General features: G+C 43.1%; 1 protein-coding gene across 1 annotated transcript in view; it reads right to left on the reverse strand.

The window, feature by feature from the left end:
* The window catches only part of LOC309386238 (stimulated by retinoic acid gene 6 protein-like), a 29,726-nt gene extending 18,497 nt beyond the window's left edge, over positions 1-11,229 (reverse strand). Inside the window, exons 1-5 of the mRNA XM_081941385.1 lie at positions 10,879-11,229; positions 7,939-8,023; positions 7,749-7,849; positions 6,598-6,731; positions 4,762-4,882 (exon numbers count right to left, since the gene is read on the reverse strand). Of these exons, the coding sequence (XP_081797511.1) occupies positions 4,762-4,882; positions 6,598-6,731; positions 7,749-7,849; positions 7,939-8,023; positions 10,879-10,907 (470 nt within the window). The 5' untranslated portion in view covers positions 10,908-11,229. The remainder of the gene's footprint in view (positions 1-4,761; positions 4,883-6,597; positions 6,732-7,748; positions 7,850-7,938; positions 8,024-10,878) is intronic.
* Positions 11,230-14,891: the final 3,662 nt, after the last annotated feature.

Here is a 14,891-nt window from a genome sequence, read left to right on the forward strand (position 1 = left end):
TTACCACCAAGATTAACATTAGACCAGGGACGTGCGGTCAGGGGAGGCAGGGGAGGCAGAGCCTCACCTCTCATCATGAAATAATATATAATATATTATAATAATATATATTTCCTCCCATCCCTTTTACACGGCTCCCTCTTCTCCGGTAAGGAGAAGAGCCTTTGGGGAATGAAGAGGAAGAGGAGGGAGGAGGAGGAGGACGTGTGCACTTGGGGCGGTGCCAGCTGGGCAACCGGCGGAGGCAGGAGGGTTCTGGGAAGCGCCAATAACCTTCCTGCCTCCACTGTACTTTGTGCGCTCCTCGCGACTGCAATAGATGTCCAGATGTGGCAGGGGCTGTGGGGCTGGAAGCCCAAACCCTATTAGCCACAAAAGCCGCTTCTGGACATATATTGCAGTCGTGAGGAGTGCACGAAGTCCAGCAGAGGCAGGAAGGTTCTCGTCATTCCACAGTCCCTTTCGTGGCTTCGTCAGTCCGGGAGCGGCGACAACATTTCTGCCTCTGCTGGACTTCGTCTTGATGTCATCGCCGCAGCTGCCGGGCACGGATAGACAGAGGTAGCCAGAGGGGCGCTGAGGCAGTCCGGCGAGTGACCGAGGACCAGGTTGTCTGATCCTCCATCACTCACTCGCTCTTTCATCTGCCCGCTCTGGAGGTCCGGCCGCGCCCAGCAGCTGCGGCAACGTCATCAAGATGAAGTGGCTTGGAGGCGAAGTGCTTTTCAGGGCTTTTCTGTGTGTCTGGCGTTTAGGTAGATAGCCGGATATCCTAAACTCCAGATGCACAGAAAAGCACTGAAAAGCAGCTGCTGTTGGGAACTGCGGAGCGCGAGCCAGCGGAGCGCGCTCAGGAAGGAGGGGAATGGGATCACGTGTGCTGGAGGCTGAGGCAGCCTCAGCCTCCAGCACACGTGGTCCCATTCCCTGCCTTCCTGATGACGTCACCAGCCTCACCAGCCATAAACCTCACCGCACGTCACTGCATTAGACCAGCGATCAAGAAGCAAACAATACCCCAATCAAGGAACTGCCGAAAAAGCTAATAGCAAACAACAGGCCAATCAAGGAACCACCAACCCTGACAGAGCACACCACTAGAATATAAAATGAGAGCAAACCTCATTCCCTATTAGCACTGATGATGTTACCTAGTTTGGTCATGAAACATCTGCAAGAAAACAGAGAGCACCCAGGACTCACAGTTCAGCCCTGAGCTACAAATTCTCTCTCCTAAAAAGCAGATCATCCCAGCATTATGAGTGTATTCTGTGATCTAATTATCATTATGAAATTTATTTTTGTTGTTCTTGTACATACAAAAGTACATTAAATCTCTCTTGATATGAGCTTGACTCCTAGTGATTTCTTGCCAGCAAGAAATCCTGTTTCTGTTGCCAAGGGAGGTGGGACTTTATTCAACACCCCATCTTCTCTACAGCATTGGTGTTTCTTGGCAGTCTCTTATCCGGTTCTCTTTTTTTTAAAAAAAATGTATAGTTTTATTAAAGTTTGCCATTGCAATAGTAAAAACTAATACAAACTCAGGAAAGGGATGAAAGATAGAAAGAAAGTGTAAACAATGCAAAGAAAAAGACAACTGCAGAGACGGGCTGCAAGAATGACATGGGAAAAGATGTCTCATTGGACGTATCAAAAAAAAGAGAGATGCTATGGAAACTCTCTACTCCTCAGAGCATCTCTCCAAGAATGTTGCTCAGCAACTACGGTAGTTACAACTGCATCTCCCAGTGAAAGGGAAATAAAGCATTATGTTACTCACATGCTGCAATGCAAAAGAGTTGGGTATTTCCCTTCAAGGAAGGAAGCCTGCAGGGTGAGGAACCAGTGACTGGAGCTACAGAAGTCCACGGAACTGATGCGAATCAGATAAGCAAGTCCTGCTACTAAAACATAACCAGAAGGAGAATTCCTACAAATATGCCCTGGCAACATATTTTTGTTGTTGCTGGGTTTGCATGATGCTTCCTTGCCTTCATCTCCTGGCTCATGAATGAGTAAGGTTAAGGTATCCTGAGGTAATTCTCCATATTTCATCACCATTTGTGGCTGCCTCAAGGGATGGGAAAATGTCTTATTCTTCACCATCCAACATGAACAGAGAGCCACACCTTGGTTACTTCAGGCTGGTGTAATTGCCAGTTACCTGTTGTGTTTCTACATAGCCAGCCCCAACGAGGTGTGAAATAGTACCTGTTCAATTAATGCTATTGGAATAGAATAGAATAGAATAGAATAGGAATAGGAATAGGAATAGGAATAGGAATAGGAATAGAATAGGAATAGGAATAGGAATAGGAATAGGAATAGGAATAGGAATAGAACAGAATTCTTTATTGGCCAAGTGTGATTGTACACACAAGGAATTTGTCTTTGGTGCATATGCTCTCAGTGTACATTAAAAGACAAGATACATTCGTCAAGAATCATAAGGTTTCATGGCACACACACACACACACACACACACACACCTGTTTCAGTGGTTTTCACAAGACTGGTAGAGGGGACTTTAATTAGGAGCAATTCAAATCTATATGCTGTGTGATAAACGTGTATAAGTTTCACATGACTGAAATGAGAGGTAACCTATATAAAAAGTACAAGTAGATTTATTTATTTTTATTTTATTTTATTTATTTGCATCCACCTTTATTATTTTTACAAATAACTCAAGTCAGAAAGCATATCCAGCCCATATTCCTACTCCTACTTTTCTCACAAAAACAACCCTGTGAGGTGGGTTGGCTGAGAGAGAATGAATGGCTCAAGGTCACCCAGCTGGCTTTCATGCCTAAAGTGGGACTACAGCTCACAGTATCCCATTACCTATTTGATAACCAAGACAATACCTGGACTTTCAGTATGTCACCAACTTTTGCTATAATGGCTTTGCAAACTCACAATACAGTAAGTGCATGACCATTAGCAATCGCAATAGCACTTAGACTTATATACCACTTTACAGTGCTTCACAGCCCTCTCTAAGCAGTTTACAGAGTCAGCCTATTGCCCCCAACAATTTGGCTCCTCATTTTACCCACCTTGGAAGGATGGAAGGCTGCGTCAACCTTGAGCCTGATGAGATTTGAACTGCCGAATTGCAGGCAGCCGGCAGGCAGCACAAATAACCTGCAGTACTGCACTCTAACCACTGCCCCACCATGACACATTTGTTATAACTGCTAATTATTATGCAGCATTTTATTGTGGTGATCTTTTTCTATCTTTCTCTCTGTCTAACTGTCCATCCATCCATCCATCCATCTATCCCCTTCCCCACCCCGCCCCACTAAACCCCTGCCACTCCGTAGCCAGGATACACCATCAGATTCCCCCTGCTTTCAAACAGACTGACATCTGTCCATTGAGTTCTCAAACTGGCATTCTTCTCGTTTTTTTTCTAGGGTTTTCTTTTCTTTGCCAGTTGGCCTCAGTCTGGAAACATTCTTTTGATACGGATTTCAATTTCAAAACTGATTTTAAAATTGGAATAGCTACAGGCAACTTTAAACGGTTCCCTCTGTGAGTTGAGGGTAAGACAAGGCATGATCATAAAAGCATAGGACCACCAAACTAGATAAACTGGCAAATGAGTGACAAAACATCTGGCGTGACACTCATTGTGTTCTAGGTGTTTATTTGTTTATGAGGTTGCTGCTGGATCTAAAGCTCCTCAGAGATAACAAGAGAATATGACAGGTCTTTTCTGCCTTGACTTGTGGACAAGGAAAAAGAGAGAAGGAGCATTCAGTTGCTTGACCTCTGGCAGGAAAATGTGTGAAGCTAAGGCTATGCCTCGGTAATGAGCTGTCACACTCCCACAGATCCTACTTAACTGATCTGTGATCCTCTGTTTTATTCAATTTTCTGCAATCACACAAGACACTGAATTATAAATAAACCATAAAGGTAAAAAAAAACACTGAAGCATGAGTTTGCCAGTTGCATTTCAGTCTAGCTCGGTGTTTCTCAAACTTGGCGACTTTAAGTCCTGTGGACTTCAACTCCCAGAATTCCCCAGCCAGCTATGCTGGCTGGGGGATTCTGGGAGTTGAAGTCCACAGGACTTAAAGTCGCCAAGTTTGAGAAACACTGGTCTAGCTTATTGTATGATCTGAGCCCCGGAGTTATTTCTTCATATGGGGATCTTTCTGTCTATTTTTTCAGGGGTTTTTCTCCTAGGTGCTCACAGGGCTCATGCAATCCATTTCTCGAAACATTCTTTCATTCAGAATTCTTTTACGTATTTCTCAAATTTTACACTGCCTCATTCTCAGTGCTCAGTCTTCCTCTTGTCCCCTTGTCAGGTCATGTCTTCTAGTATCCGTAAAGCATTTAAAACAATTTTTTAGCTGCAACGTTCAGCAGATGGATATCTGCTAGTGTGACAATGTAGGGACAGAGCAAACTATGACATTCCAGCGTTAGCTGTGGTGTGCCTTCAAAAACAAATAAGCCATTTTAGGAAGAAATGATGGAAACTTATTAGCATTGTTCATGATTAACAACCGAATTTGGGGCAAAAACCTGTGATAGCCTTCTATGATAAAGCTGGGCTAGTAGATCTGAACAATAATGATAATTCTGAACTATTTGAACATATGCCCTTCCTGGCAATACGGTATAATTGATCTGTGGGCAGACATTTTATCAGGTTCTCCCACAACCCCCCCCCACACACACACTTTCTGGTGCTCATCATTTTATGCACAAATCATATCAATTTCTCAGGATGCTTACCAAGCTGCTGTATAAAGGAACCCAAGTGTGGCCCCCGTGATCTGCATGGGTGTTGAAAGGCAAGCAAAGAATGGATAGGAGGAAAGGCCCACCTCTGTGGCACCGATCAGAATAGCGATGGCTGTAAAAAGATAGAAAATGGATAATGAAATCCCCATAATGGGAAGATAATGGGCAGGTATAAATGCACTAAGGTCCAGTCTTAGGAAGACCCATAGCTCAATAATAAAATGTGGGCTTTTGTTAAATTCAGTTCCTGGTGCTGGCACTGATGGTTGTCACAGCTAAACTGGATGGCAAATTCCAGAATTCATAGTCAAAATGGTGCATTTTCAACAAATCTGCAGGAACCCGATTGGTTTCACTTGGTCCTAATCCAGGGGTGTCCAAACTTGGCAACTTTAAGACTTGTGGACTTCAACTTCCAGAATTCCCCAGCCAGCCATTCCCAAGTCTTAAAGTTGCCAAGTTTGGACACCCCTGTCCTAATCCTATACCCAATTTAGAAGCAATTGAGCCCAACATGTCTGTTACTAAAAAAACAGTTGATAAATGAGTTGTGTCCCATTTATGTAAGGTGACCAACCGTCCTCCTTTAGGGAGGACAGTCCTTCTTTTGTAAGTTTTGTCCTCCCTCAAAAAGTGTCCTCCTACATGTCCTCCTTTTCGATATTTGAAGACTAATCTGTTGCGCGTTATGTGACGTATTTGTATTTGACATGACAATTCGTCAAGGCTCGGTATAGTGCAGTATAAAATGCGATTATGAGATGCATGCGCTCCGCATGGGAGACCTTGAGAGAGAGTGCCGCGTGCAAGTGGCTTTGTTTACTTCTTACCGAAACACGAAACGGCACATACGCACGCAGTAGACTGAGATTGAGATTGAATGTTGATACTCTAGCTGCAGCACTTGCCGTAAAATTCAATATGAAGGATATTTCTTGTTCAGATATTTCCAATATATTGTTAGAAGATGATACATTGACAAAAATATTAATTCAATGGAAAAGTACTCATTTAAATAATAATTAACAGGCATGTAAGCATAATTACAATATAAAATGTTACAAATGTTTTTATTATGCATATATCATATTTTAGTGTATTATTGTTGCAATGAATAAAATATTTCTTTTATTTACGATATTTTTTCCCAATTTATTTGTCCTCCTTTTCATTGTAAAAAAGTTGGTCACCTTAATTTATGACATCTTTTTCTCACAAATCACTGTGATTGTTGAGTGAATCATGTTAAATTGCAGACTGCTATGTACTTAGCTTCAAGCCCAGAGTTTGTATCTGTTTTTCTTCATTATTAAGGACATTTCTAGTACCAAAAGTAAAAATACACTGACACAACTGGGCGTACATTTTCTATTTTCCCAGAGTCACTTTTCAGAGGGATTTATAGTATATAAATGTAATAATTAATAGTTCAAGAGTATTGATCTGGGAGACGTTTGCCAGCTGTCCTCTTACTGAATTGCAAATATTCAGCAAATGCGTTTAAATGAGAATATTGCTTAAATAGACCTCCAAAGGTAATGCAGAATAAATTGATGATGAATCAGGAGAAAAGATGGATGTGACACAGAAAAGTTAGAAGTAAGTTAACTGTGCCTTATGACACATTTAAATGAAGCCTCAGGTTAACCTAGCCGCCGTGCTGTATTTTTTATACTGGAAAGAGAATTTCCACATTTTTGGCTGTTTCCTTACCTTATTCCCAACACCTTTTTGTAAATGATATCACAGAGATGAGGTGGGATCAGAATCTGAAGGGAAGTAATTTAGGCTTTAGGCTAAAATGTTCTAATAGGTAGGATCTTTCACCTTTAATCCATTGTGGCAGCACGCGCAGGGGGCTATAACCATCTGCAAACAGTATCATGACTTTGTTAGCGGTAGCTCCAAAGGCAAAACCCATTGACCAACGACAGTTGCATACTCCCATTAAATCTAAGGGTCTGTGAAGGGAAAAAAAGATATTAAAATTGCATGTTTAAACTTTCAATTAGGCATAGAAAGAATGTCTACATGGGATGAAGCATTTGACAGTAGAACAAGCTGCAGTAGTAGGCGTGGGGCAGAGATGGTATTCAACCGGTTCGGACTAGTTCGGGAGAACCGGTAGCGGAGATCGTGTCCCCAGCTCTATGCCGCCGTATTTAGCCATGTTTTTGAGGCCGGGCGCATGCCCAGAAGGTGCTAGAGAGAGCAAAGTGCATGCACAGAAAGCCGGGTGCATGCGTAGAAGGGGCGCACATGTAGCAAACTGGTGGTAAAAATAAGTGAAACCCACCGCTGGCATGGGGTTTCTCTTTTACCAGATGGCTACCAATTTTAGATATTTGTAGCATCTACCTGACTCAGTAGGGATTGATTGACTAATCGATTGATTGACCTATATTTGTATATTTTATATTCCTTGAGATTCTAGGTAGCTTTATGTTCCAGTCCAGCAAGGCAGCTCCTCTTATATTCTTCTAACTCAGAATTAGAAAGTGTCTATAATCCTAAAGGCTGCCTGAGCTTCTCCTCTGTAGCCCAAAATATGCTATAATTATGCAGGTACTGAATCAAATGACAAATGAGAGCATAAGAGAAAGAATTGCCATAGAACCAATCTTAAATTGCATACAAAAACAGGAACTATAGAAGTTGGCAGGCCTGAAGGCCCAATGTAAAAGATGTCAGACCTGGGAGCCTTCAGGTCTGAGAGAGGTTTGCTCACCTGGAGGGGATGTTGTGGGATTCTATATCGTACCACAAAGCATACATAAAGAAGATAAGGTCAAAGAACACGAGGCAGACCCAGAAGAAGATGCAGAGACAAAATATCAAAGACACACTACAACAACATAAATGAACAATGGTTGAGGCTGCCAAAAGAACAAGAGCCAAAATTTTGTATCTCCCTCGACACCTAAAGCAGTAAAGGAGGAAGTAAAGAAGACTGAAACAAAATAATTTTGCAGACTTACACAACAACCCCACACCTCCTGTTGAGGAGATGGCATTTTTCATCAATTACATTTCTCCTGGCTCTCTTTTCAAGACAAGATAGCACCACAATTATGGCAATCTACAAAAGAAGGAAAGAAAATCCATGGGTTCCAAGCAGTCAAGGAATGTTGCTGGCAATGATGTTAAGATTTTTAGAGTTTTACTTACTGATGGAAGAAGTGAATAATGTAAAACAGGCTCCAGGTCTGTTAGGCTTGTACAGGTCTCATTATAGGTTTCATTTGGGGACTGGCTGCATAGAATACACAAATGCAAACAAGGTATTTAATTGAAAGTTACATACTGTAGATCAGTGACGTGCAGTCAGGGGAGGCAGAGCCTCACCGCTCTCATCATGAAAAGAAAAAAAGGGAAAAGGGAAAAGGCGAGTGCTGAGGTGAGACTTTAAAAAGCCTCTAAAAAAGGGACGACTATGAAAACTTTGATATTTGCAAGTGTGCAAGCAAAATACCCCAGGATCACGGTGGCGGGGATAGCAACTCCTTCCGCTGTGTTGTGGAGAAGAGCCATGCTGTGCAGGAGGCTCCTCAGCGCTAGCCTCAGTTCAGTGTGAGCCGCGGTCCCCTTCATGTTGGCTCAGGAAGGAGGGGAATGGGACCACAGCTCGCGTTGATCTGACGCTAGTGCTGAGGAGCCTCCTGCACGCGCGGTCCCATTCACCTCCTTCCTGAGCCAACATAAAGGGGACCGCGGCTCATGCTGATCTGAGGCTAGCGCTGAGGAGCCTCCTGACTCACGGTCCCATTCACCTCCTTCCTGAGCCAACATGAAGAGGACCGCGGCTCACACTGATCTGAGGCTAGCGCTGAGGAGCCTCCTGCACAGCGTGGCTCTTTTCTACAGCGCAGCGGAAGGAGTTGCTGTCCCCGCCACCGTGATCCTGGGGTATTTTGCTTGCACGCTTGCAAAGATCAAAGTTGTCACAGTCCTCCCTTCATGATGATCATTTGATGACATCAGTGCCTCACCAGCCATAAACCTCACTGCACATCAGTGCTGTAGATTAAATAATGCCGTAGTTTCCAATGGAAAAAATGGAGAATGCCTTTGTGGGACAAATAAAGAAATACAATTCTAAGTAAGTGTGCAGTCTAAATTTTCTTGATTCAACTTCTGCAGCAAGTTAGGGGAAACTGCCAAAGCACAATAATAGACTGGGTTACTTGTAGGCAAAAGAGCTCAGCTTTTATATCTGGCATCACCTGGTAGGACTGGAAAACCCCTCATTGCAAAACTCTGTACTTGTAGATACCAGTGCGATTGCAATCTACAAAAATATGCCATCTAGAATTAGTCCTCAGCTTTCAACCATTCATGTAGTGACAGTTCAAAATCATAACGGTATTGAAAAAAGTGACTTATGTCTGTTTTTCACGCGCAGCATCCCTGTGGTCACGTGATCGAAATTCAGCCACTTGGCAACTGGCATGTATGTAGGATGATTGCAGTGTTCTGGGTCATGTGATCATCTTTTGCTGCCTTCTGACAAGCCGAGTTAATGGGGGAATCAGATTCACTTAACACCCATGTTACTAACTTAACTGCAGTGATTCACTTAACAACTGTGGCAAGGTAGGTGGTAAAATGGGGCAAAACTCACTTAACAATTGTCTTGCATAACAATGGAAATGTTGGGCTCAACGGTGAATGTCAGGACTACCTGTATCCTAATCTATGCAGTATTCCAAGTTTCTGAACATGAAAAAACTGAGAACACCACTGGATAACAGTTCTGAGTATCTACCGATCTACCTTTTCTTTCCTTTCTGCAGTGGAGTCAGAGTATCATGAGGAAGCCATTCTCTTTTGCGCAACCAGAACTACCCTGCAAATGGATTAGCCTGAAACTCAAGAGGTTTAGCTGAGCAGAGGGTTGAACACAGACTCGGTCCAACATTCTCTCATCAGCACCAGTGCTTCCATGAACTATGTCCATGAAATAATCTTATTAACCAATTCTCAGAGGAAATAGCCATGCCCTTTTCATGGAGTCTGAAGCTACAAGCAAGATGAGGTGTCCCTCCCATTTCCCATAAGTAAGTCAACCATATCTATAAGTAAATCTTCCTTTAGCCTTAATGATAAGACATCATCCACCAATACATTTGAGGACAATACACTACTTAGTGGGTACAACTCAGGCCCTGTCCTCCAAGAGAGTAAGGAAACCCCAAGATGGTCTCTACAGAGGTATCCACCACTATCTGTCATGTTCCCATCCCATGTTTTGCTCTGAGGCAGCCATCTCATTCTGAGCAGAAGTGACCTGAATGCTCACACTGGTTCATCCTCCCATTCATTACTGAAGCTTGTAACATCCTGTCTTCACTAACAAAACACAGCAAATGGGATGGGAACAGATTTCTTCTGTAGGATTACCTTTGCATTCTACTTAGGGTATCATGTCAAAATTGAACAAGAGAGATAAACTGCAATCAAACATGAGCAAATTATGTTTAGCGAGGAAAGGATCAAGCAGGGCAAAGATAGATGGAATTTGCAGTAGTCGTAAATTACAGAGGAGGATTAGGAAGGTCTTTGCATTTACTGTATTGTTCAAGTGTGCTAAACTATTTGAAATTGAAAATAAATGTGCTTTTTATTGAAAATAAAGTATTATTATATGAATATCGTGCAAAAGCTACAATACTCTTCAAATAATATGTCAAGCAATTTAGAATATAGACAATCCCTTACGTCTCTGGCAAGCACCCTATACTAGATACCACCAGAAAATTAGTGCCTCCTAAATCATGAAAGTGATGGAGAAAGATTTCTATAGAAGAAGAAGGGGAGAGCAATTGATGCTTAAAACTCCCCTTAGTTATCTAGTCTGTTTTAAGTCTGGTGTTCGAGTCAAATATTTCCTCTGCAATTGGCCAGCATCTGCCAATGCTCCCCTAGATTTATTTCAAGGGGAGGAAAGCTGCAAAAGAAAATAAGGGGTTGGGGGAAGAATTAAGCATCCCCTCTAATTTTCTGATAATCCCTGAAAAAATGCTCTCCTCTCCACTCCACCCCACCCCGCCACATAGCATTTTGAGTTCAGCAAATCTCATGGTTGCATTTCTCGTATTCAAAACTTACCATGTTTCCAGAGAGGGTATAATGGCCATGCTGAGAAGAGCTGTAGGTCTTAGATGTATGCAATTCTATAGGCAACCCCAGGAAACAATATGGTGTCTCCGTCTTCTTTGTGTCATGTTCTTTTCTTAATCCTTCCGTTGATCTGAGATTGCAGAGGTAATTCCAAGGCAGTTTCTAATTCCAACAGAGCTAGCAACTCATAAAACAAACATGTGGTTAAACATTTGCCTGTCATAAGAGCACAATGAGGAAGTTGTGTAGAAGCTAACCAACTGGAAGAGACTCCCAGTTATCTGCAGACATTTAACAACTATAAGTTTAAAAAAAGGCTTCCAGTCAGTGGCATTACATAGAAAAATACAGGAGTACAAAGTTCAGAAGAAAAGTTCAAGAGAACATGCCAAATGCAAAACAGAATAACTTGCACAGCTCAAGGTGAATTGATAAGAATGGTAACTGGTGGATCAGTTACTAAAAAGATTTTCCAGAGCAACACTAACAGTGCAATCGGGATTTGTGTCTACTTATCATTTCTCTTACAATTCTTTGTCTCATTCTATGTATTTGAATCCTCCATTTTTTAGATTTTTTGAAAGTCCAACCAGACTTGATACTGTAAAAACATCTTTCATGTTTTCCACGTTTCTAATATATGTTCATAATATAATAATTATTATATTATAATATAATAATAAGTTCAAGTACTTCGTATCATGGGCAAGAAATACCCCAAATGATATGTAATTCCCAACTCCACTTTTTTCCAGTCTCAGAAACTCCACTGGAGTTTGGACCATAGACATTCAGAAGCAAATCAAATCAATCAGAGTGTCAATTTCATTGAGGGCCACCTCAGGGTTGTGTTTGACCACGGGGGGCTGGGGTGGGCATGGCCAGGGTGGCCATCACTTGTATCAGGGTTGCCTTTGGTGCCCGAGCACTCTGCCAGTGAAAACGTGCTCCCAAGCTCATTTCCAGCTGCGACGGCCTCCTGCGACCCTCTGCCAGCATAAATGGAGCCTGGGAGGGCCTCCTGCAGCCCTCATGAGCTCCATTTTCAGCTGCGATGGCCTCCATTTTCAGTGGCTGAGGTACTGCGGGCAGGTCCTTCGCTGTTTCCAGGGCAGCCCCATGGGCCAGATCTAAGCACTCCATGGGCCAGATCCAGCCCCTGGGCCTTGAGTTTGACACCCATGATCTAATTTCCCATCCATATTTGAAGAAAAGGGAAAGGACAATGATGCCTAAGTCTTCTAAAAGGCTTCACACACTTTAGATGGTTTTCAAACACGATATCCAATCTCCCAAAAGACAAATATGGCACTTAATGACAGCTGATCCCTGCAAGAATATACATCTCTGTTGTGGCCCAGCAGGAGCCGTTGGAGCTGCAACCAGACTCCGACAGTGAGGGGCCTTCTGAGTCGGCTCTGGAAGATGTGGAGGACCCTGGACAGGGTTCCTACTCCGAGCAGGGATCAGAGAGGCTGGTTGGCCACCAGGAGGCACCTGAGGCATGGAGCAGTGGTGAAAGCCAAAAGGAGTGTGCTCCTAACGTCATGCCTTGGAGCAGTGGGGAGGAGACAAGGGAGTTGGTTTTGGACACTCGGCAACGGAGGGCTGATAGATGTAGAGAACAACTACGCAGATACAGAAGATAATTGGACCCAGGTGATTGTAATTAGGCTCCTCTCAAGATAGTATTTAAGGAGGGACTTTCCTGGAGGCTGGTTGCAGAGTTTCTACCAATGCTGGACAAGCGTTCTAGTGCCTGTGTCTTATCTTGGAAGTCTGGATTGCTGCCAAGGTCTAGTCAGTGTTAATTTACTGTGAATAAATTGTCTAGCAGTATTCTTGTCTTGGAGTGCTTTGGTGTATGAAGAGGGGGGTCAGAACACATCTCAGTGTCTTTTAGATGTGGGCCATTAGCATGTACAGAAAGAGGCAGCTGGCACCATATAGGCCAGTGATGGCGAACCTATGGCATGTGTGCCACAGGTGGCACATGGAGCCATTTGTGAGGGCATGCAAGGCGCTGCCCTGTCAGCTGGCCAGTGTGCATGCGCACGCGGGCCAGCTGAGTTCACCGTTTTTAAAAGCCATTTTTTCGCTCTCCCCAGGCTCCAGAGGCTTTATAGGAGCCTGGGGAGGGCGAAAAGAGCCTCCCCCACCCCCCCGGAGGCCCTCTGGAGGCTTCAGGGACCGTCCGGAGTTTTCCCTGAAGCCTTCGGAATGCTTAAAATGACCCTCCGAGCAAACCGGAAATGACTTCCGGTTTGCTCGGAGGGTCATTTTAAGCATTCCGAAGGCTTCAGGGAACGTCCGTCCGGTCCCTGAAGCCTTCGGAGCGCTCAAAATGAAGTCACTTCTGGTTTGCTCAGAGGGTCGTTTTAAACGCTCTGAAGGCATCAGGGAAGCCTCCAGACCGTCCCTGAAGCCTCCGGAGGGCCTCCGGGGGGCGGGGGAGGCTCTTTTCGCCCTCCCCAGGCTCCTATAAAGCCTCTGGAGCCTGGGAGGGTGAAAAAAGCATGTAAAAATGGGGGGGTCACGCCTGTTGTGCACGCATGCGCACTGGAGGGTCGTGCATTGCATTATGGGTGCGGCACGCCTGCATACGACCCCCGTGCGCTCCCCCCACTTGTGGCACGCGAGCCAAAAAAGGTTCGCCATCGCTGATATACGCTAGGCAGGAAGAGATTACACCAACTGTTCCATATTTAGGGAAAGCAAAGTTGGAGGACTGCTTAAATGCAAGCCTTCAAAAGGAAATAGAAACGAAACTTGACTTTTAAAATAATTTTTATTGAATATCAATGTAATATAAACACAAAATAACTGCAAAATATTACTAATTTGGAATGCAGAAGTACAGACACCCTCCTGCTCTTCATCACATCCCTCTCAAGAACACTATCTCTTAAATTTGCAAAATCAATCCAAAATATTCATTTTCCTATTGTAAACATGTGGTCAACAGAAATACATGAAGTCCTCAAATTATGACCATTGAGCCCAAAATGTATGTTGTTAAGTGAGACAGGGTAAACTTTGCCCCATTTTATGATTTTTCTTGCCACAGTTGTTAAGCAAATCATTGCATTTGTTAATTTAATTACCTGGTTGTTAAATGAATCTGAATTCCCCATTAACTTTGCTTGTCAGAAGGTCACACGACCCTGGGATACTGCAACCATCAGAAATACGAACCAGTTGCCAAGCATCTGAATTTTGATCACGTGACAAAGGGGATGTTGCAGCAGTCATAAGTGTGAAAAACATCATGTCACTTCTTTCAGGGCTGTTGTAACTTTGAATGGTCACTAAATGAACAGTTGTAAGTCAAGGACTACCTGTACACTTCTCATGCTTCTTGGGTACCGTTTGGTGGAAAGTTCCCCCATACAGAGCAGATTTTAGAACATGCTTTATTAAAAATAAACCTCTTAACAGTTTTCTTTGTAATTGTGACAAGCAAAGATTACTGAGGACAAAATGCCAACAGAACTGTTTTAAGGTTTTCTTCACTTGCATCTAACTTTGGCATAAATATGTCTTTCTTTCTTTTCTTTATTTCATTCATTGATTCATTCTTTCTTTCTTTTTTCCTTCATCTCTATTATATTTTTATTTAATCTCCAGCACATGAGTGAGACAGAACTGTCATTTTTTTGTATATTGGTATTAAACAGCATTTTCTCTTTTATACCATCCAAAGACAACATCAACATGTGTAAGTTGTGCTTTGACATCCATGACCTTTACCTTCATGCCTGAATAGTTTTCTGCAAATTCAAAGATGGGTGCAGAGCCCTCAATCTCAGAGGAGGGCCTATTTCAGTTTATAGTTGTATATGTATTTCTTGTCAACCATCCACATTACGTTACAAGGGGAAAAAAACACCATTGTATCACCTCAGTGAAGGTGTGACATTGTGTCAGAATAAAGGCCCTTTGGTGTTTAGGTACTTTGAGGTTAGTTAAGTGTGCCATAAGGGAGGCAGAGTGCATTGGCG

Source organism: Natrix helvetica (genome assembly GCF_964273705.1).
Source record: "Natrix helvetica genome assembly, chromosome: 2".
NCBI classification, from domain to species: Eukaryota; Metazoa; Chordata; class Lepidosauria; order Squamata; family Natricidae; genus Natrix; species Natrix helvetica.